This window comes from Grus americana, chromosome 8 (assembly GCF_028858705.1).
Source record: "Grus americana isolate bGruAme1 chromosome 8, bGruAme1.mat, whole genome shotgun sequence".
NCBI lineage: Eukaryota > Metazoa > Chordata > Aves > Gruiformes > Gruidae > Grus > Grus americana.
In genome coordinates this window covers 6,473,705-6,494,822 of record NC_072859.1, presented here as the reverse complement: position 1 = coordinate 6,494,822, position 21,118 = coordinate 6,473,705, and the positions used below count along the sequence as shown (strand labels likewise).

Sequence of the window (21,118 nt, the reverse complement as noted above, 5' to 3'; positions counted from 1 at the left end):
TTGCCAAGGCTTTCAAAGATCTCCTGTGAAATTAGGTTTTACCAGGCTAGGCTTTCCTGGCGTTTTCTAATCTTTTAAAAAAAATTAAAAAAAAAAAAAAGAGCAGGAAATTCTGAACATCATGAAGAAGTCTTTAGAAAACATAAAGGTTGCAATTGTTTTTCTTCCCTCTATTAGTATAAGCGAGCTTTTTAAATATTGATCTTTCTCTGGACTGTGTTTTCTCTGCCAGCTTCCCATTGTGCTTGATTCTTCTTTTCCCTGAGTTGCACAGAGGACCTCGAAGGGCTCCAGGGACCGGGTTTGTTCAGATCCATTGCTATAGCATATTTCCATGCTCCAAGCAGCCTGATCATGTCCCTCGCTTTCCTAATTTGCTACAAGAGACCTCTAGCTTATTGCTAGTGATTGTGCAGGAGCAGTGGGATTTAAAGGGAGTTTATGTCTCTTCCATTCTCTCAGTGCTGTTGTGTTCTTAACAGTGAATTCAGCGTGCCTTAGACAATAGCTGTCCTCAGAAGCGTGCACACTGGCCGACTCAGGTACACGGGGCAGCGGGTCCAGGGTAAAAATGATTACGTAGGTTTGCAAGGCGGGCTGGGAAATGAGGATAACCCGAGTCCTTTTTCTAATCTGGGTCTGAACTGCCTGCTGGAAGGGAGCATCAACGTACTTTTGATTATTCTGGTGTAGTACTTATGCCCCATTTGTGTCTGATAGGATTTTTGGAATCAGATGCAGTTCAGGCATTGTGTATGGTGGCCTGAAGGCATCTCTGTGGTTTTAGACTATACTTTTTCACGTACAGATAATGAAGTTGCTGTCAGAAGCTACAGATTGGTGCACAGGAGCTATTCTCATCTCAGAATTCGGTCCCTGTTGTTGAAGCATACACCTAACTCCGGCTCTCCTGCCCTGCCCGAGTCCTTGCTGCTGAGCCTCGGTCAGACACACAGCCGTGCTTCAGCCTAATTTGTAGTTTGAGGCACGGGGACGAGTGCCCCAGCGGGAAGGCACATGGCATGTTCCCCATTTTACAGGTGGGGAAACTGAGGCACGGAACAGTTGGAGTTCAGCCACCATTTGTGTCAGAGCTCCTTCTTCCTACGCTGCGCTTCCCCTGTCTCCGTAGGCAGACAGTATCGGAACCCAGATACTTTTGCCCCAGGGACTGCGTCATGCGGCAGACTGGATTTGTGCCTTGCCGCTTCGTGTTCTGAACGTGCATTTGTGCTCAAGCCTTTCCCTGGCTGCTGGCAGGCTCCTGGCTTCTGAGGGCTCAGTCCCGTTTTTCCTTCAGAAAACAGAGGATCTGGGGGAATTTGTAAGAGCACTAACTCAAAGCAGACACGTGGTTTCCAAAATTGAGTCTGGCTTTCCACGGCTTTTAGCAGAAGGGTTGATTTGGGTCAAAATTAATGCAAACACTTGTGTAGACCATTTAACGTTTAGTTTATGGACCTGTTAAGGCAGCAGGATAATCCCTTTAGATTACCCTTGTAATTCCTAGTGAATATTTATTTTAAAGTGACTTCAGTGCCCTCAGTCATTAGCAAAGGTTAGTAATGCATCTCCCAGCTGCCACACTCAACACGACAGCATTTGTCAATGGGAGGGTTTCTCTTTTTTTTTCCCCCCTCCTTTTTTTGTTTGTTTTTTTAACATTTCTCCAACTCTTGCCGGCTTAATCCCATGAGCTCACCTCTAATCACAGGGAAGCATCCGAGCTGCCTTTGCCGCGTTGACTTCCACTTGAGCGAGGCTAAGGAAGGGCGCCTAATCCTGAGCTTTTCTCCTGCTGTCTGCCGAGGGTGTTGGGTACGCAGCCTGCGTGGGCTGCGGGGGGGAGGATGGAGTACGCTGTGGGTTCAAGGACACGCTCCCCGCTTTAATGTGCGCAGACATGCTCCCGCTCGCTCTCTGATTGGCAAGGTTAACTCGGAGAGGCTGCAGCTTTTTAAACTGATTTGATTAGACCCACTACTTTATCCCATTCCCTCCCCCACTGCTCGGCCCACCACCTCCTGATCCTTTTAACACAGCCCTTGGTCCAATAACCAGCCAGTCTGATTTTTATTATTTTTTTCCCCCCTTTTTCCAATTTTCCTGCTGAATTTTGACATTTTGTAAAATAGATTATGCAGCCCTACAGGGAAGATCAGGAGGCAGTGTCTTAGTCTCAGGGTTGTGTTTCGTTGTGACTAGTTGAGAGGCTGGGATTTGCCTCCTCTTCCTCCCTCTCTCCAGCTCAGCTCCTTTCCCTGCTCCCGGTGTGCGCGTGTGGGTTCGGGGACAAGAGGCTGAGGGCTCCCGTACCCCCAGTCGGATGCTCATTGCCTTCCAATTCCTCCTGTCCCTGCAAAACCAGGGCTGGGGAGGATTATACAGTCGGCCCAAAATGACTTAGCACCCCAGGTTCCCTTCTGCTGTGGTATAACGACATGTTCACTGTTTGCAAAAAGACAACTCCCTTATCCCGTAGGAGCAAAATAATGGTATATTTTAGTAGCAAATATTGGGATTACTCTGGGAGAACAGATCACCTGTAGCTTCCAGCTTACAGGCTGGGATGGGCTTGCAGGGGCCAGGAGAAGCTGTACTGGCAGCAAAGCCCGCAGCCCTTGGGGCAGCAAGGGTTGGGTGGGCACCAGCCCAGCTTTAAAGAGTATTTGACCCCGATGCTGTCTTTAGCCGGTGTGTTTCAGCGCTTTGTGTGCTGCCGGGTTTCAATCCTGGGCTCTGCCACTGGTACACAGCTTATGTTTGTCATATTAAATACTCCAGGGGAATCTGGAGCCTTGTGTGCGTAAGTGCCTCTTGCGAAGTGTCTCTAGTCCTCCTATAAATAAGTAAATAAAGCCTATAAATTACAGACTCTCAGAAAACCAGAGAGCCCCAACTCACGGAACAAAATTCCTTGAGTGACCAGCACTGCTGAATTTTGGGGAATCCCAGACTGATCCAGGGGAAACTGCATTTCATCTCGTTATCACTTGCCTATTTGTTTGAGCAGAACTGATCTAAAGTGGCGTGGGCCAGTTGAGCGGCTCGGTGCTGGCAGGGACCGAATCCAGCAAACAGGACCGACCCCACCGAGTCACCCTGGTGAAACAGCACAGAATATAGACAGTCCCCTACACGCAATTTATTAAACCTTGACATACTGCATTACTTAAGAGGTCTCAGGGAAAATTAAAACCCTTTTGACTGGGTTTTGCAATGCAGGGAAAATTTTAGTGACATTTAAAAGGTTTCTCTTGTGTTCCTCTAATGGGATAAATAAAAAAAGGCTTGTTTTAGGCCAGCAAATGGGGGGACAATCCAATTTCCCTGATTCCATCAAGACACTCTTAAAGCATTAGCTTGTGCAGTTTCAAAAAAACCCGCAACAGACTGACCCCTCTGCCTGATGGCTTTGAAAAGTGTCCTGATGTGGAGGTATTTATCCGACACAACATGCTTCATCGAGGCACTCCAGCAGCACTCCTAAATACACTCCTTTGTTATTAAACTATTTAGGAGGACAGCATGCACAGGAGGAAACGCAAACACCAGTTTATTATTTACTGCAGCAATCCACACTGGGGCTGTGCTCAGAGACTAATGTGTGATGACGTGCTCATTAAATTTCATGCTTAGAAGAGAAAAAGGCTGGCATTAACTAGTAATGTTTCTGATGAAAGACCAAAACCTAAGCATGCCCTTAACTTTATGTTTTTAAGCCTACTTTTGGCTCAAAATAAGTAAAGATTCCCCTGTGGAACATTATACTTGCAATTTGTTTCCATCAGTCAGCAAGATTAATGTATCAACACTTACTTTGGAGGGGGCTCTGGGGATTGATAATGGGAGATACGAAGCCTTTCACCTCGAGGTCACTGGTTCAGCTCTGCCCCACGTCGGTCGCCACCACCAGTACCTGCCATCTGCTCCTCCCCAGCCGCCCGCCCAGTGCAAAATGGGCTGGTCCCAGTTCTGGGCACTGGGGACAGATGTCCGGGTCCCAGCGGGCTCCCTGGGAGTAGGAACCGGGACGGACCCGCTCAGCTCAGCCCCAGATGTGCCGGCAGCCCCAGCCTTCGGCTCCGACTGAGCAGCACCAGGGAACTTGACCTTCTGCCGCGCTTGTACGACCCGTGAATGGCAAACCTGTTATCCCTGCCCTGTGCAGAATAACTCATTCGAAAAGCAGGACATCCCTGAACATAAATCTGTCTGTTATAAAGTTGGCCGCAGTTTTCCCCGGTTGCCTCCAGCTCCTGCTGAATTTCATTAGGAACACCTCTATTATACAGCACAAGCAGGGAGCAAGTGCTGCTTCTAGACATTGAAAGAGCCCTTTAAAGTGAAGATCAATTTTGCATCTCGCTAAATAGGTAATGACAGACCAAACTGCAAGTACTTAGTTCAGCTTTATTTTAATAGCACTGTGGCTCCATCGAGAAATCCCAGTTACTGATATAGTTTGATATCCTGAGGCAGTTTTCTCCAGACATTTTTTCCTTTTTTTTCTTTAGTATTGACACTTTATTAATAGCTGTTTGGGAACCTGGCTGTCTGTGAATAAGCAGTACCAATAAACCTTTTCCCTCTCTATGTATTTCTTCTTTCTTCCATCAGGAAACAGTCCCAACGATCATAGACTGAGAGGGGAGTTTTCAGAGTCTAACGTGTAGTCGTACTTGGTGGTGGATGATCAAATGAAAGAGCAGCTTCGTGCCTTATAAAATAAAAAATGGTAAATCAGCTACTAATGCAATTCGCGGAGGCTGCTAAAAGGCTGTTGGATGTCACAAAAACAGCAACCCTTTGAGGTGATGAGACGGGAGCTTCTTAAGTCAACACGTGCAGTCGGCTTCTCCCTGGCAGTGGTCCACTGCGGGGCAGGATCCAGGCTCTGATGCCTTCCCTCTCTGGCAGACGGCTGTGAGCGTGCGAACGTCCTCTCTAATTCCAGATTAGCCACAAAGAGGAGTCGTCATCCTTAAGAAAGAGGCGCGCTTGGGAAGGAAGGGCTGTCTGGAGGCTGCAGGGCACTATCCTGAGATGTCTGAGCAAGGTCCCTGGTATTGGGGTTTTCTAAAGGAGCAGAGAAAAAAGAAGTGCCTTTCAAGCTGAGGGCCGTGGGCCACTGTAACTCGGCTCCCCTGCTACCCCAGGCTTCCCCAAGCTTGGCTTAATAAAATCCAGATCTCATTTAATGAGTTCAGAGGATGGTTCAGACCGCCTCAACGTGCAAAGTTTTGATTTTGCACCCACAAACCAAGGAACATTTATGAGATCAAAACAGAGTCTCCAGAGTCTTTATCCTCAGCAACTTAAAGCGGATCCCTAGGCGTTAGCAGCGCCTCTGCTCCTCCTGCAGCACATTGCCACGTGCGACGCGGCTGTGCTTTTATTGCAACCGTGCCCGCCGTCGTGATGATGCTGCAACCTCCCTGGCAGTGCTCCCACCGCTGCTGCAGGGTTCTTGGGCGCTTCAGCCGACCCTGCCTTTGCCCAGATCCGCAGAAATCAAACTGTGGGTTCAGACAGGGCACTGCTTTACCCCACGCAGGGGTGGTTTCTCTGCTTTCTTTTGGATTTCTTTATCTCTAAGGGTCACTCAGTTGTTGGCTTTAAAAGGATACTTTATATGAAGAGGATGTCCTGAACTGCAGAGTGGCAGCTCTGAGTCCGTTACAGCCGACAATTAAAAGTGCCACATCTGCTTGGCCACCCAGAGCCATGGGTTCAAGCCTGCGTAGGAAAAGAGGTTATTTCCAAAGTCCTGAATCCCTTTAAATAAATATAAGCCACCGTTTGCCTTGAAGTCAGAAAGGGCTGAGGTGAACTGAGCAGTGGCAGCAATGCTCTCGGCTCCCGCTGTCTCCCGTCCAACCTACTAAATTTAGCAGCCTAATCAAGCTTCCTTCTCTCTCTTTAATCAGGTGGGGCAAGTGGCATGTCGACTTGCTGGTTGGCGCTGGATCCGATCCTGCTCGCGGCATTTCCAGCCCGTCGGTAGTGACCGGGGGAGCCATATGCAGGGGGGGAGCAGCGTGTCTGACAGGGCACCGCGGCAGCGCTTCCACTTAATCTCTCCGCTCCCATCCACACGTGCTGTCCTGATATCCGACAGCCGGTCCCATGCGGGCACGGTGCCAGCAGTGACTTTACAGGCTTTGTGGCAGAGATTATTTAAAGGAGATTAACCCTTCTAAACCCCTTAGATTTTAATTATTTCTGTATGTATTTATAAAACCTGCAGTCTGCTAGTTCCAGGGCACAACTGCCCCAGTCCCCATCCTTAACCTGGATTCGTGAATATACAACGCGGCCATATTACAGGACGGGGGCTGGACCGGACAGGGATCATTTGACTTATTTATTCATTGCCATTCTGGAATAATTCACATCTGGGATGAAAATGAAACATCATGGTTTCAAATTGTAAAAGGAGCTAATAATTCGAATGACTTTAAAATATTAGCACTAACACTGCATTAATTGAATTGTTTGAGTCAACGTGGCATCTCTCGCTAATTGTTTTGGTTAAGGCAGCTCTGTCATTAATTGCCTCCCCGCTGCCCGTGTTGTGAACGCGGAGCGCCTGCTTCTCTCTGAAGACAGGGCTCTCTGTAGGGTTGATGTATTGGCAGCCAGAAGAAGGAAGGCCTGGTCTTTCAGTCAGTCTCTTAGCAAATTTTTAATATGCATATTAATGCTGTGAAATGATGAAGTCTGGAAAACTGCCATGGCTAACAGGTACTGTTAAAAGGAGAAGGAAAAAAAAAAAGGTGTGCACCTCCATCCTTTCATGCTTTCTCTCCTATTTGTCATGTTACTTAGTGCTGGGCTAATTAGTTTTTTAGACTTAAGAGGCAATGGAGGGAATGTTTCCACTCTGCGTGTGAGCTGTAAAGTCCGAATGAAACTGGAAATATCTTATCCCTGTTTCACAGAGCCACCTGGCTAATCCCAGGTAATACACACCTTGCAGAGGTGGGAAAAACAGTTGAAGAGTTGGTAAGCCATGGCCGCGGAGACTGTTGGATCGGAGTGACTCCAGAGGCCACCTCTCAGCATGGGTTACAGTCCTGGCATGAGTGCCGTAGCTCTATTTCTGTATAGTCTAGGATTGCTGCTGAAAAAATGACAATATTTAAATGTATATCTGCCTGTTCTGTAAATGAAAGCATAAAGGGTGGCTGTTAGAAGGAAACAAAACCCAGTGCGTTATGGACCCCAACGATCTGAGAAAAAAAAATAGGTCATTTTGAATACATTTCTTAAAATCAGATGGTTTTTATTTATTCTTGTCTCCAGAGCAAGGAAATAAATGCAGGCCATGCCAAGGAGTCCATAAATAAATTTTGTTCCTGCAGAATCTCTTTAATATGCACACAGCCCTGCTTCTATAGTAGTGAACATTTGACCAGTAGCAATTAATTTCTTATCACAGTCTTTCTATGAGGTAAGAAAACATTAGTGTCTTCATTAGGAGGTGGAGAACGGGAGCTTTCCCAGAGCCAGCGATGCACCCGGCTTCTCTCCCCTGCCCCGCGGCTTGCCAAGAGGGAGAGGGCATTGCAGCGATGCCTCTCCTGCATCCAGGATCCAAGCAGATCTGTCCTCCTAATCAACTGATAGACCCAGAAAACATTCAATATCTATATATTTCAGAATAAATATCGTTAAGCTGATGAATTTTCAAACTGCTTACTGTGAAGCATAGAGTATTTCCTTTAATGGCAGGTGGTAAAGTAGAGAAGGAAAAGAAAAAATTAAGGTCCCTGGTATAAATCTCTTCTGTCTAGAAAGGGTGAAAAGAGGGCTTCTTACAAAACCAGCCTTACGGAAAATAACATATGATCCCATGGCATGTAGATGATGAGGCAAAGCGTCCCAAAGGTTAATATATCTTTTCTCATTGAAATGGGCAGGATCTCAAGCTGAAAGTGCCGGACCCGTGCGTTCAGCCCCAGGGAGGGGGAGCGGGGAAGCAAGGGGTTAAATTTCGGGGCTGTAGAAGCAGATTGTGTTTTCCTTCTATGATGTGGGCTGACAAGACATCAGTATTCTATTCATCTGTTGGGAATTAGGCTGTTAATCCAATCAATGACTCTTGAGCGAGCAGCAGCCTGCCTCCCCACTGGGGAACAATCGGATCAGACGGGAGATTGTTTAAGAGCACAGCGCGGTCCCGGTGTCAGGTGGAATTTCCAAGCATTCCCTAGTGAATTGGGGATGGGAAAGCTGTCTCAGCCCATTTATCCTGCCCCTTAAATAACCAGGTAGCTGCCTCAGCCACGCTAAAGTGATAAAGCAGGACAAGAGCTACTAACTTTTACGCGGGGAGGGGGCAGGGAAGCACCCTGAGAGGAGAGATTTTAGCATCTTGCCCTTAGGAATATTGTCCTGTTGCAGCCTGTGATTGCCTTTGCACGGTTTTGTTGGGGGCTGGCTCAGCTGGGACACTTGTTACAGCACTTCTAATCCCCGGGCTGAGGAAGCCCGCAGCTTTCCAGCAGCTTTTGTATTGCACCAGCACACTTGTTTGATGACCAGAAAGATGCTTGATGCTGGAAGTTACAAATAGTTTAGCAAATAGTCTTTGGAGCAACCTATAAATATGTACGTACAAGTACTCAGCTGTGCTCAGAGTGCCGGCTGCAAAATTGGTGTGAAAATGCACAATAGAAAAATAGCCCTGAGAGTTTCGGGGTTGCTGCATGAGCTGCTGCGTAGATTCAGAAATCAGTTTGTTCTGCAATTAAAGACAGCAATGTCTGTGGTGGGATATTGAGAGTCTGTATCTGTGCCAGCAGCACTACATGCTGATGGTAGTAGATGTGATAAATCCCATTGAAATTGCACTTGGAAATTTAGGTGCACCACCAGTTAGAAAACTAGGGCGATGAGGGATTAGCGCAACCCTGGCACGCTGAACTCCTCAGGCCGGTGGCGTTTGGGTGCATTAGCAGATGCAGGCTTCGGGAGGGAGCGAGGGACAGTTCCTGGCCATCATATTCTCCCTGAGCTATTTTAGATCTGGTTTTAACAGCAGCTTTGCGAGTGGAGGGCTCCTCCAAATTAGTGCACCTAAATCATCCAGGAGTATGAGCTCAGGCAGCAAATACGAGTAGGGAGGTCCCCAGCCAGAAAGATCCCCAGCTCGGAGGCTTGGCTTTAAAGGGCTTCAGCATCCCTCTTCCCTTGATCATAATTTTGAATCAAACAAAAGCTAATGCAATTTTCTTTGCCTTTCAGGAGCAGATTGTGCTGTAAGGGTCCATGCCATTAGAAATGTAATAATTGGTTCTCTATGCAGACCTAATTTATCCGTGAGGCACTTAGAAGATAGGCCAAATGATAGCCTGGCAGTAGGCTCTGGAGAAGGACCCAAGAGGTGATGATAAAGATCTGTCTAGCACCTTCCATCCTTACGGAGATCTGCCGGGCACAGCGCAGGAAAAGGTCTGAATGGGAGGAAGGGGGCAGAGGGGAGAGCTCTTGGAGAGGGACGGCTCCGTAAGGGGGGGGCCCCTGCCAAGCCTACCCACATGCGAGGGAGGTGGAAGAGTTAGTTCGGGAACCAAACTGTGCTTGTTGGCCTGGGCTATTTGCAGTCCCCAAATAAGAGCTGCTCGTGATCGGTGCGTGGAATTTGGTTTTGGTTCTACCGGAGGTTGCTCTGTATGCTTTGTCCCACGATGTTCGTCCTTGGGGCGTGCCTGAGCTGCCTTGGAGCTGGTACTGAGGATGCACATCATGATGGCTCACAACAGCCTACGCCTGGCGTTAACAGCCGTAACCTCACAAGCTCTTCACAAACACCAGCTAACCAGTTATCTCCGTATGGGCCACCCAGTCTGAAAAATGGGGAGAAAACATAAAAGTCTGCTTCATTTTCCTAGGGTTGGAGCTATCTGGGACTCTAGATGTTCTGGCACAAAGCTGTTAGATGGTCTTATTTCTCAGATTGTGCTGCTTCTGGTATTGCTTTAAGGCTCAGGAGGCAATTAAGAGGAACAGTCTAGGCGCATGTGGGTACACACTGGTCTAAGGTAGGGATTTTAAAAGAACAGGATCAAATTTCAGACGAAACCATTGCTTTTCTGTGCCAGCGTTTGCACGCACAGAGACCCACTCGTCTATCTGCTTGGATCAGACAAGCATTCATGTTGCATGTCCCAACCCAGGCTGCTGTGTGCAAAAGCAGCACGTAAATGAAAATAAAGGCTGTCTTGGGGCCATCCGCTGAGTTGGCTGGTGGGGTTCGGACTGGTTATGTTAGCCCGCATTGCCTGGTTTTACATATGGGTGCGTATTGGCATGTAAATTCTGGTACGCTTTTAGCTGTAGTCTCACCCTCAGTCATCTTGGGGATAAAATTTCAGAGAGAGAAAAAGATGATGAGGTTAAAGTAAATTGTTGGGAAGTTGAAGTCTAAAGTGGAAATAAATGAGAAATAAAACCCTTTTTAAAAGTGGAGGGAAGTATTTTCTTGCTATTTTTCATCTCCCTGGCTTGAGTGAGTGTGTGTCGCGAGGCTGCAGAGATTTATATTCACAGCTCCTAAGCACCGGTGCTTGTTCAGAAGCTGTATTATTCTAGCCCTTTTTATTCACTCACCTTCTAAAGATCTAGCGTAAATATTTATCTTCCCTCCGGCCCATCCATGCTGCCCAGGACCCAGCGCTGTTAAACACTCTTATCACCACATCGGTCTTATCTCCTGTGATCCCTGCCAACATTTGGAGTCTGTCAATGGGAACGAGCGTACACCTTAAAAGGTGCCACAAATGAGCAGAAAGAAGCGGTGATGTGGGGGAAAGAATACCTTAAAATGAAGAGTGCATGTGCTGTCCCTCAAAAGGGAGAGGTTAGCAGGTGCGTTTTCTGCTGTGCTTTTCATGCTCAAGGTGTCTGCGCTTGGAGATGTGACTGAAGGCACAGAGGTGAGGTCTTGGTGTGCGCCAGCGCTCGAGGAGGTATGGGGGTCCTGTGCAGACCCTCACAGCTGGTGTGGAGGGCTGTCCTGCCCCAGCTTCACCACCAGTAAGGGGTCTAGCTGGACCAAAGCTCACCCAGGTAACCGGTTTTGCTTTTCCTCTTTCTGTACTTGTGCTAAATAAAAGATGCGAGATGGAAGAAGAGACGGTGTCTCCCTTAGGGCCAACCTCCCGCTCGCTGAGGTTTCTGCATGCAGCTTGGAAAGCAAGTGAGGCAGGTCTGGAGGATCAATGTTTATGTAACACTGTTTTAAAAACTGTCCCGTGAAACCAGCACAGTCAAACACCAGCAGGTCAAGGTCTGCTGGCCATGACGGGGCAGCAAGAATCGTGTTTTATAGCCTGCGCAGCATCTCAGCAGGGCTCAGCCAAGACGTTTCCATGTCTCTGCCCCTCGGTCAGTACATCCAGAAACCTTGTGTTAGGTTAAGCAGAGTGCAGAAATTCCCAAGGAATGAACATGGGATGGCAACACCGATATAATCCTATCACTTATAAGACAAAATTGACGTGCACTAGCCATAGTACCACTTAACGGATAAAACAGTTGGTCCATCTGCGCTCGGTCCATCTTCTCTCATTTCTCTTGCTTAAATTTCTTAGGAGCAGAACGCAATCCTGTTATCCAATAAGTTATCCACTGGTAGCTGGATTTTCATTGAGTGACATCTGTCGCAGGCCATGGACGTGGGAGGTACCGATGATTTTGTAGCATCTTTGTTTTGGTGGTCTTTGTGGACATGGACATTTGGGTTTATTTTTGAAGTATTTGGAAACATTTGTCTCGAAGGCAGTGCGGCTTGGCTGTCATCTTTCCGTGGCCAGATGTGTCCAGAGGCTGTAAAAGGCACCAGGGATGGCACGTGGCGTTAGGAGGCAAGACGAAAGCTTGGGCTCAGTCTGTTCTTGGTCGATAACTTGCGTGTGTGGGACTGAGCACTCCTACATTTGAGTGTGTAATGGTCTTTCCTTCCTTTCTGGTAGTCTTCTGTCTGCCTGTACGGGTTCTGCCATTTCCATGAGCTCCTTTTTATAGACCAGGTATCGCTAAAAGGGCTCTGGGACAGGTTCCTGCCAGTGCCTTGTAAGACAAAAGCAAAGCTTTACAGAGACACGTATTACTGCTTTGAGCCTGGCCTTTTCCCTGTTTCGTGTTGAAATTCACTGAATCAGAACTGTGATTTTCTCCTTTTTTAACCTGTCGCGTTGACGTTATTCCAGCTGGTGCGTGATGTTGAAAGGGCATTTCTCAGAAGCATCCTGGCATAGAGCAGAGCTCAGCGTTGGCCCCGGAGCTGCCCATCTCTTCTGCACTCCCTGACATCAGCTCCCCTACTCAACACCTTCTCCTTGTGCTCCTGTCGTGCTACAGAAGCTCATATTTGGGAAATAAAAAAAGTCTCTAATTTCTTTTAACATGCCTTAGCACAGAAATGACAACGCACCGTGATTACCTAACTTTCCATAGGCACAGTGTGGAAATAACTGGTTACAGTATTCAGGTTTTTATGTTACGGATTTATCGAATCATTGATTTCAGTGTGTATCGACAGACTCTGGGTCTTGTTGTACTTGCAGCTCTGTATGATTTACATTTCAGATTTTACAATCTGAAAGCTGAATTGGAGAGAGAAGAAGTAAACAATCATGATGAACATCCCCCTCTGACTTGGTGCTTTGTATAAAGTGAACCAACAAATATCCTGATGGGTTTCAATGGAGAAAAATGAGCTGCCCCTGCTTGCAAGCCAGATGAGCGAATCGGTCCATCGGCATCTCTGCGTTCCTCCCGGCTGTGGAGGGTGCGCTCGGGACACCCCGCTCCTGGCTGGTGCCGGCGATCCCGGGCTGGGCCGGTGACTTTTGCCGGTGCCCTGGGTGGGGTACAGCGGGGTGAGGACAGAGGCTGTGCCAGGCTGTCCCTGTCCACTCGCCGTTTGGGGTTCTTCATCCCAACAAAGGCACCTCCTGGGAGAAAGACGCACCGCACCTTGCCTAGGATGCTCCAGAAACCGCTGCTTTCCGTCACACGTTGTGAAATATCCCTTGCATCAAGATCAGCTACAATTCATCTTAAGACCACTTCTGCGTGTCTTGTTTCGTTGTAAACCAAACATTTCCAACACCTGGTAGGCAATATTCATCTCACGTAATTTCTGCAATGGGAGCTGTAATCCTCGCTGTTACAGCTTGCCTTTGATTAGTTTCTAGGTGTGACCATTTTTGTGCTGAAGGCTCAGCGCTGCCGTACCTGGAGCCAAGCGCTGCGCGCAGAGCAGCTGGGCACATCGGGCTCCGATTAGCCACGGTGCTCCGAAAAGCCAAATGAAAGAGGGATTGAGATCAGCAGCCTCCGGAGGGCATTTCAAGGCCCTTAGTGAGTGACCACACTAGAGCTTTTTCCATTTACCTGGATTAAAATTTGTCACAGAGAAAATACAAGCAAATAGCATAGCATCTGAGACGTATAACAAATAGCATTTGGCCAGCCGTCAGGCTCAAAGGGGGAAAAAAAAAAATCCACGGCGTAAATAAAGTGTAAACAATGTTTGCATAGCGTTGGATTAATAGTTCTTTTTAAAAACCACACCGGGACTAAAGAGATGCATTTCGTATGCCGGGACTTGTGCTCTCTTTGTAGCCCGAGAAATGCCAAAAAGTACATCTAAGAGAAACAAAAAGCCTCGTTCGCCCACAGCGTGCTGCTGAAGCAGCAGTGCTTTACACAGCCCTCTGGAAGAGGAACAAATGGCTGTAGTATTCCTGGAGCAGTCCTACGGATTTTGGAAGGAGTTTTGCAGCAAAACGTTCCCATGGAAAGGGATTTCTGCTGAACGTCCCCAGTCCCAGTCACCTGCGGGTTTTGTCGGCTACAATTTTGAAGGTGGCGATGCGGAGGGGAGCTGGCTTCCCATCCCCCAGCACGCACACAACCTGCATATTTGCAAGCCTGCCTTTCCAATAACTCATTCCTAGCGCTCCCGCCTCTCCTTCCCCAGCCCTGCTCCCTGTTTTTGCTGAAGTCAGTGCCGGCCCTGTCACTCCTCCGAGCAGACATGTGCTTAAGGACCGCTCAGGGGCTCGGGCTCGGATCGGTTACCTTATTAGCGTGGAATAATCAATGGATGCCGTCCTTGATTCCTTCAGTTGTTTGGTTTGCGGGATCTTCTAACGACACCCATTTGCATTACGCGCCGCATGATCTGGGCTCCTGAAATGAGGTGCCTCCGAATGCTGGCGTGAGTGCCATGAATGGGGCATAGCAGGAAGGGAAAAATCTCACACACACACACACGTTTTCCCCAGCAAAGACGTGAAATGGATGTTTAGGCAGCAGATACCTGTTACATCTGGCTTTTCCCTTTTGTCCCTGTTGCTCCTGCGGTCATGGAGTTGGTGCGGTGTCCCGGAGCAGAGCGTGGCACCTCCTGCCCTGAAACACAAGTCATTCCTAGTTCCTCAGCTGAACAGGGTTAATATCAAACAGGATAACCACAAGTCCCCAGACAGCAACAGGTGGGATTTCTACCTGTTTTCCTGCTCTTCTTTTCCCTTTTGCCTGCTCCAGAATCCACAGCAGGCTGTAGAATTTGCACCTTAATCCCAAAGACGATGGTAATTAAAAACTTAAGTCTCCATAAACAGATGCAAATAAATTAAAGAGGCAAAGAACTGAATTAGAGGCTAATCCTGGTGGGGTAGTGAAAGCAAAGGGGCCAGTAATTCTTTCCTTCTGTTATTTCACCTGTTCCTGTGGCAGGACGAGGCTGCAGCACGGTGAGGTGCCCGGGTTTGCACTGCTGGACGTGCCACGCGAGCACCAGCCGCTCACCGGCAAAGCTCTGCCCGTGCTTGCCGAGCCTGGGAACGGGACGCACTTCCCAAACCTTTGCAGCTGATGCAGTGGCGTACGTGTTAGCTCGAGCAGGGAGCTGTGTGCCAGATCTTCGAATCGTGCCGTTCGCTTTGCCCTTGTGCCACATCGCAAGGATGAGTCCGAGAACCGTCTCTCGTTCCCGAGCGCTGTGCGTAGCCCTTTCCTCACCCTCCTTCTGCTGGGATGCCAGCAGCCCAACAGAATTTACCTGGGCTTTGGATCCGCCTTTGTTCTGACCTGGATTCTGAAGACCGAGGACCTAAGATTTATTGAGTTGGAAGAAAAGTGGGGGTTTTTTTCCCCTTGTGTTCTCCTTTGCGCTGAAGAGTGCCGAGCCGTGCCAGCGTCCCGGTTCTTTACCCTGCTCTTGAGTAGCTGGACGAGGCTGTGCTTGCCCAGAAGCTCTCAGTAGGCATTTTCCGAGGTGCACTAAAGCATCAGGATTAGTGAGGGTCCCAAAGTAAGGCCGTAGGATTGAAATCCTTCATTTTTATGGGCTGGAAGTGATAACGCTATGAACTGAATTATACTCATGTCATGACGTGATCCACGCACTCTTATGCATGGATAGGTATTGATTACCCATCGATATGGATTGATGGCGGATGATGATTCAAAGCCTGGCTGCCAGGTAGCTGGGTGTCCTGGGCTGTTTATCTAGTCAGTTAAAGTATTACTGTGATTCAGCTTATTTATTTAAAGCTGAGATTTACCTGTATCCCCACAACGCTACCTATACCTCTAAAATCAAGTCTCTCTCTTTTTCAGGACGGGGAAGGCCAGACTGCGCTCCATTACGGTAAGCTGCCTTTCAGCTTGGTTGTTCCCTCTTAACAGGATGGATTTGCAGCTGGAGTAAACGCTCTACGTACAGAAAGCAAATTTCAGCAGAAATATGAACAGGGAAGCTGGATTTGATTAACCAGCGGCTACTTCCACCAGCAAATCCCAGCATGATATGAATAGGAGCCCCGGGAGAAGCAGCGAGGAAGACTGCTGTCCCCGCTTTGTTGTCCTCTGCAAATTGCACCTTAAAGCCTTCCTTTTCCCCCAATTCATGATGCATTTTCTGCAGAGTTTGTCCTTTGTGTCTCCAGGACGTGGTTGTGCCTCCCTCAGACCCAGGAGTGGCTTTGGTTAGGGGATGCTGAGGTTGAGAGGAAGGTCTGTGCTGGCTTTAACAGGTTACGCAGGTGAGGGGAAGAGGATGAGTAAGATGGCCTTCACCTCCGCATGTCCTGGTGACAAACCTGTCTGATCGTAGCTGAGAGAGCAGCAGCTTCTCTACTACCAAAACCAACAGAGCGAAGTTACGGTTTGTGTCCCTCCTACGATTACATGCTAATTAGATACGAGATTTTGTAGCAATCCTTTTAATTGAAAGATTGTTCTGTCTCCAAATGAGAAAAGTAGAGACTAAAGTGACACATGCGGTGCTGATGTGCGGGGAATAGGAAAAAAGTATCGATTTAGTCTATGTCATAATTTTTTCCAAAATTAAGACATACCAGTTCTTATTTTGTACTCTCTCTCAATGCCTGTCACTGTGTAATTAAGAGCATGCGTGTCATTCTGAAGTGTTTGTGCCTTTTTCTCTCTTACATTCTCTCCACAAGGACATCAGCAGGATGGCAAAATTGCTTTGCAGAGCCCATCAGTCCCAGGCACAGCATTCTGGTCTGGATCTAAACTACCAGATTCCAGTGCCCCTCAACCGCGACTGTAATTACAATAATGTATGATTTTCCCCCCATGTCATCTTTCCTGTAGGATACTTTATTTTTCAAATTCTCATCCTTCTGACCGAAGTAGCAAATCTGTTGCTTAGTGCTGCAGTGTCCGCGTTCAGTGTCCACAGAAGGTGTCTGCAGAACGACAGCACTTAATCTCTGCCCAGTTTGTTCCACATTTTGGGCTTTCTCTCTCCTGGAGCGATGCTTTCCCTTGCTCCCCGTTTTGGCACTGACATCTGCCTACCGAGAGGTGCGCAGTGGATTATAGCAGGTTGTGCAAAAGCATGAGCGTAAATTATCCAGGAGCACCTGCTTCAAGCAAACCCAATACGTGAACGTAAAGGATGGATGCATCACCTCAATGGAAGTTCTTTGCAGGTGGATCCCTCTGGTTGGGGGCTGAAGCTGGTTGTTTAACACAAGCAAACAAACATAACTGATTTAATTAACATGATTTCAGAGAGGGTTTCTCTCATCCACCCTACCAGCTCAGATGTTTCAATAATGACAGTTTACCAGGGGGTTTTTTCCCAAATGTTTTAAGTGTAAAAATTTTTTCTTCCCCTTGAGTGTTATCCCACTTTCCCTCCCTGTACATCATCTCTGGGGAAGCCTCTCTGGGCCGCTGGCACCCAGGTCCGGCGTGCCTGGCTGTCCCTGGCTGACCATCGCTGCACCCAGGCTGTCCTCATTCCCTTACGTAGCTGATCTGGTCATAAATCACCCCAATCTTGAAAACAGCTTGTTAAATCAGTGAGTGGTTTGGATTCAAGTGGCTGTTGGCCTGAAAGTAGAACTCAGTGAAAAATCTCCTGATTCCGTCTCGGTAAGAGCTTCGTAACCAAGCCGTTAATTGCTGCGGAGAGGCGCGAGAGCTGGTATGAAAACTGTCGCTGGTGGTGCTGAGCAGAGCAGCACCTTTACAAGGCTTTCCCTTTTGTTCGAGGCTGTTCAGGGAAGGGTTAAATCCCATGAGCAAGGCCAGCCACTGCTTTTAGGGTGTCTCCATCCCTTTTTATGAGCCGGCGTGGCTCGACAGCTGTCCTTGTGGTGACAGCTCTCCTGATTACAGCCGGTGTCAAACTGCATCCTGTGGCGGGTTATAAATCCTGCCTCCTTCCGATCGGTGCCGACCCCGGGTTTAATCGGAGGTTAAGTGGAGGCCAGCCGGCAGCGCGGTCCGAAGGCGCCGGCTCACCGATGGGACCCACCGCCGGACCAGCTCTCCTCCGGGCTGGTGGCACTGGTCGGTGCCGTGTTGATCGGTATGGGCACGGTCTCCCCCGCTAAACGGCCCGTTAGTCTTCGGCTCCTCTCCATCCATCCACCCACCCGCCGGGAATACTAAAATCATTGCCGCTGCCTCTCCCAGAGGAAATCAAGGCTTCTCCGAGCACTTGTGGCCACGTGGCCGTGGAGTGGGCAGGCTCTGTATCCTCATGGGCGCTCCGGCTTCCCTGCAAAGCACCATCTGTTCGGCTCTTTCTGTGCGGTGGCAGGGCAGTGGGAGGGGACGCCGGAGGGAAAATAAATAATAAAAAAAAAAAAAAGAGAGAGAAAGAAATTCATCATCTGAACCCTGAGGATTAATGGAGTCGGAAGGCGAACTGCGCTGAATGGAAATTCATCTTCACCCGTGCCAGTGTCAGGGCTGCCGCTCCGGCCCTTGACAAATCGAGGGTCCTGGGGTGCGATAAATCCAGCAGCTGTGCTCGTCCCCGGGGGTGTCCCCGGCCCGTTGGGGACACGGGCTGTGCCTGCCGGCGGCACCGGACGAGGAAGCCCCCCATTCCCTGTGCGGGCACCAGCTCCCTGTCCCCAGGAGCTGCCACCGCAGCTTCCTTGGCACCCCTGGAAATCCGCGTTCTGCAGCGGTCCTCTGCCGTCACCCCGGGACGTGCCCCCCAGCCCTTCAGCTCAGCCTCACCCACACCCCCACCTGCTTCATCCACCACCCCCTTCCCCCCTTTTTTTTCCCCCCTTTTTTTATCTTTTTCAGTATAAGCTGCAATCACACATCAAATTTATTTTAATTAAAGGTTGCTGCTTGTTCCTTTGGGTCAGTAGAAAACTGCAGAGTAATGCAAAAGACACGCTAATTACTACATTTAACGGCAAAAAAAGAGTTAGTCGGTTATGTTGTAAAAGCGCCTGGAATATAATTAAAAGCAATCGCTACCAATACGAGAGGAAGCTGCCAGCTTCGCGGTCTCATAAGGCAGATGGGGGCTGAGGCAGTTTTTGGCTTCACCAGGATCTGCGTTGCACGGGCTTAAGGGAAAATCCAGGGACTGGGACTTCTGCTGGTATCAGCCAAGCCCAGCTCTTCAGCGTTAAGAGTTTTCCTGGTTTTTCTGGTTCTTGGTTTTTTAACATCCTTAGGCAAGGTTGGAGGGGGGGCTGAAAGCTGCCAGGCTGTTACATCCCCGGGACAGAGAAGAGCTCAGGTCAAACTTGATTCTGTCTTGGCAGAGTAAATCAGGGTTGGAAAAAATAGTTGGTAGGGGAGGTGTGAGTTGGAACTAAGAGTGGTGTGCTGTTACCGGCTGTCCGTGCGCATGGGCGGGTGCCCCTGGAGCTGGTGCTCAGGGAAAGTCCAGCCAGCAGGTAAAAACCACCCGAATTTTCTGCAAGGAGAAATGATGGGCGAAAGCAGGGAGCGAGGGAGTACTGACGATGGGACGTGCTGCCTGTGGAGCCCTGGGAGGTTCAGGAGGCAGGTGAGGGGCAGGGGTTTATAAATGTGTTATAAATTAGAAATACATTATAAATTCGGGATACAAAAGCAGGCAGGGAAGGCTTTCCCAGGCGGTACTTTGGGGCTCTCTGTGGTGATGCCGTAGCCTTTCCCAGGGTCTGTCTGCAGCCCTGGACGTGAAGGAGCCGAACTGTGCCCCGGCACCCTGTGCATGATCCCAGGTGATGCCCTGCAAACCGCCCGGGCTCCGTGGTGGCACCAGTAACACCCTCTCAGGACGTCTGGCTTTTCATCGCTTGCGCTCTATCTTTTCTCTTTCCTTCATGCTATTAAATCCAAAGGCAAAAAGTAATACATTGAGTACCGAACACTGCCTCAAAAAATGAGCTGCTCCTCCTGGCCAGGTGCTGAGGCGGCATTTCCTGCCTCTGGCACGCACGCGGGAAGTCACCGGCTACAGCGGCCGCTCCAGAAACGCCCGTCACCACCGCCTCGGGTCAGGATCCCCAGACTAACCCTTCCCTTTCTCCCTCCAGCTGCCGCCTGCGAGTTTTTGGACATCGTGGAGCTGTTGCTGAAATCGGGAGCCGACCCCATGCTCCGGGACCAGGAGGGCTGCCTGCCGGAGGAGGTGACAGACTGTAAAGCCATCTCTTCGGCTCTGCGGCAGCACACCGCTGGCAAGGCTTAGCCCACGGAGGATGGAGACGCTCCGCAATAACGCCCCTTCTCTTCCCCCGCTGCCCTCTGAAACGCCTTGGGAGTTCGAAGGGGAGCTTTTAGAGCACAGGGTCTGGGTGGGCTCTCCGGCACGAGGGCTGGCTGGCCGAGCGCGTATCCTGGGCAGGATGGGATCAGGGTTTTGCATGATCTGACATTTATCAGTATTTGGGAGGGAGGGACTGAGGGAGGGAGGGGAAAGAGGGCCTGGAGAAGCCCCCAAATGTTATTTTAATGTATTAAACACAAGTAGTGCAGCGATGTCTCACCAGAGCAGCCTGTGCTGACTGGTCAGCTCCTCTGTGGGGAGGGGAGGGCTGCTGGGCCAGGTGAGATGCTCAGCTCTCCCGTTCCGGTTGAGTTTCAGTTTATTGTTCTTTTTTCCCCTGGGTCCTAACAAAATATTATAAATAAAAGAAAAGCACAGTGCTGGGACAGAGCCTCTGCGTGTTTGTCTTGCAGGGAGCGACTTGATTCCTTGGAAGCAACAAGGATGGGAGGCAGCTCAGTGCTGTCGTAGCCCTTAGAAAGTTCTGCTCAAGCTTTCGTCCTGGGGAGAGAGGGCTACAAAAGACAGCGGGGTCGTACAGCTGTCTGTCCGTCCCTCTGGTTCTCCCCTAACACAAATAAGATGAGTGCTTTATGGCTACTTGCTGTCAAGTCCCTTCTGCAGCACATCCAGCCTCAGGAAAATAAATGGGAACATTCCCTCCGCTAAGGACTGGCTGGGCCGGAGGCACGTGTGGGTTTTGGCCCCTCACGGCAGCTGCCGGCTCCTGCCAGCTTTTCCTAACGCTGACCAAGTTCGCTGCACTGGCTCGAACGCCGCCAGCGGCCAAAGCGCCGGCACGGCACAGCTCGCGCGCACGAGGCACGGGGCAGGCACGAAACGGCTGGGGCAAGTTAACGGGCTGTACGGGCCCTTGTATGGACCACGTCGACTTATTTTCCATTAACTTGGTGTTGGAGGGGTCTGATGGGCTGGGGAGCAGCTCCGCGAAGACGCCAGCCCCAAAGCTTGGGGCGCTGCGCACGGAGCTGCTCCGCTGCCTTCGGCACGGGGAAACGCGGTGGCATCGAGGTGAGGGACAAG

General features: G+C 49.4%; 1 protein-coding gene across 1 annotated transcript in view; it reads left to right on the top strand.

Annotated features, from left to right (window-relative positions):
• Window positions 1–20,481, top strand: part of ACBD6 (acyl-CoA binding domain containing 6) — an 86,053-nt gene extending 65,572 nt beyond the window's left edge. Inside the window, exons 7-8 of the mRNA XM_054833789.1 lie at window positions 15,643–15,673; window positions 19,842–20,481. Of these exons, the coding sequence (XP_054689764.1) occupies window positions 15,643–15,673; window positions 19,842–19,996 (186 nt within the window). The 3' untranslated portion in view covers window positions 19,997–20,481. The remainder of the gene's footprint in view (window positions 1–15,642; window positions 15,674–19,841) is intronic.
• The last annotated feature ends 637 nt before the right edge of the window (window positions 20,482–21,118 follow it).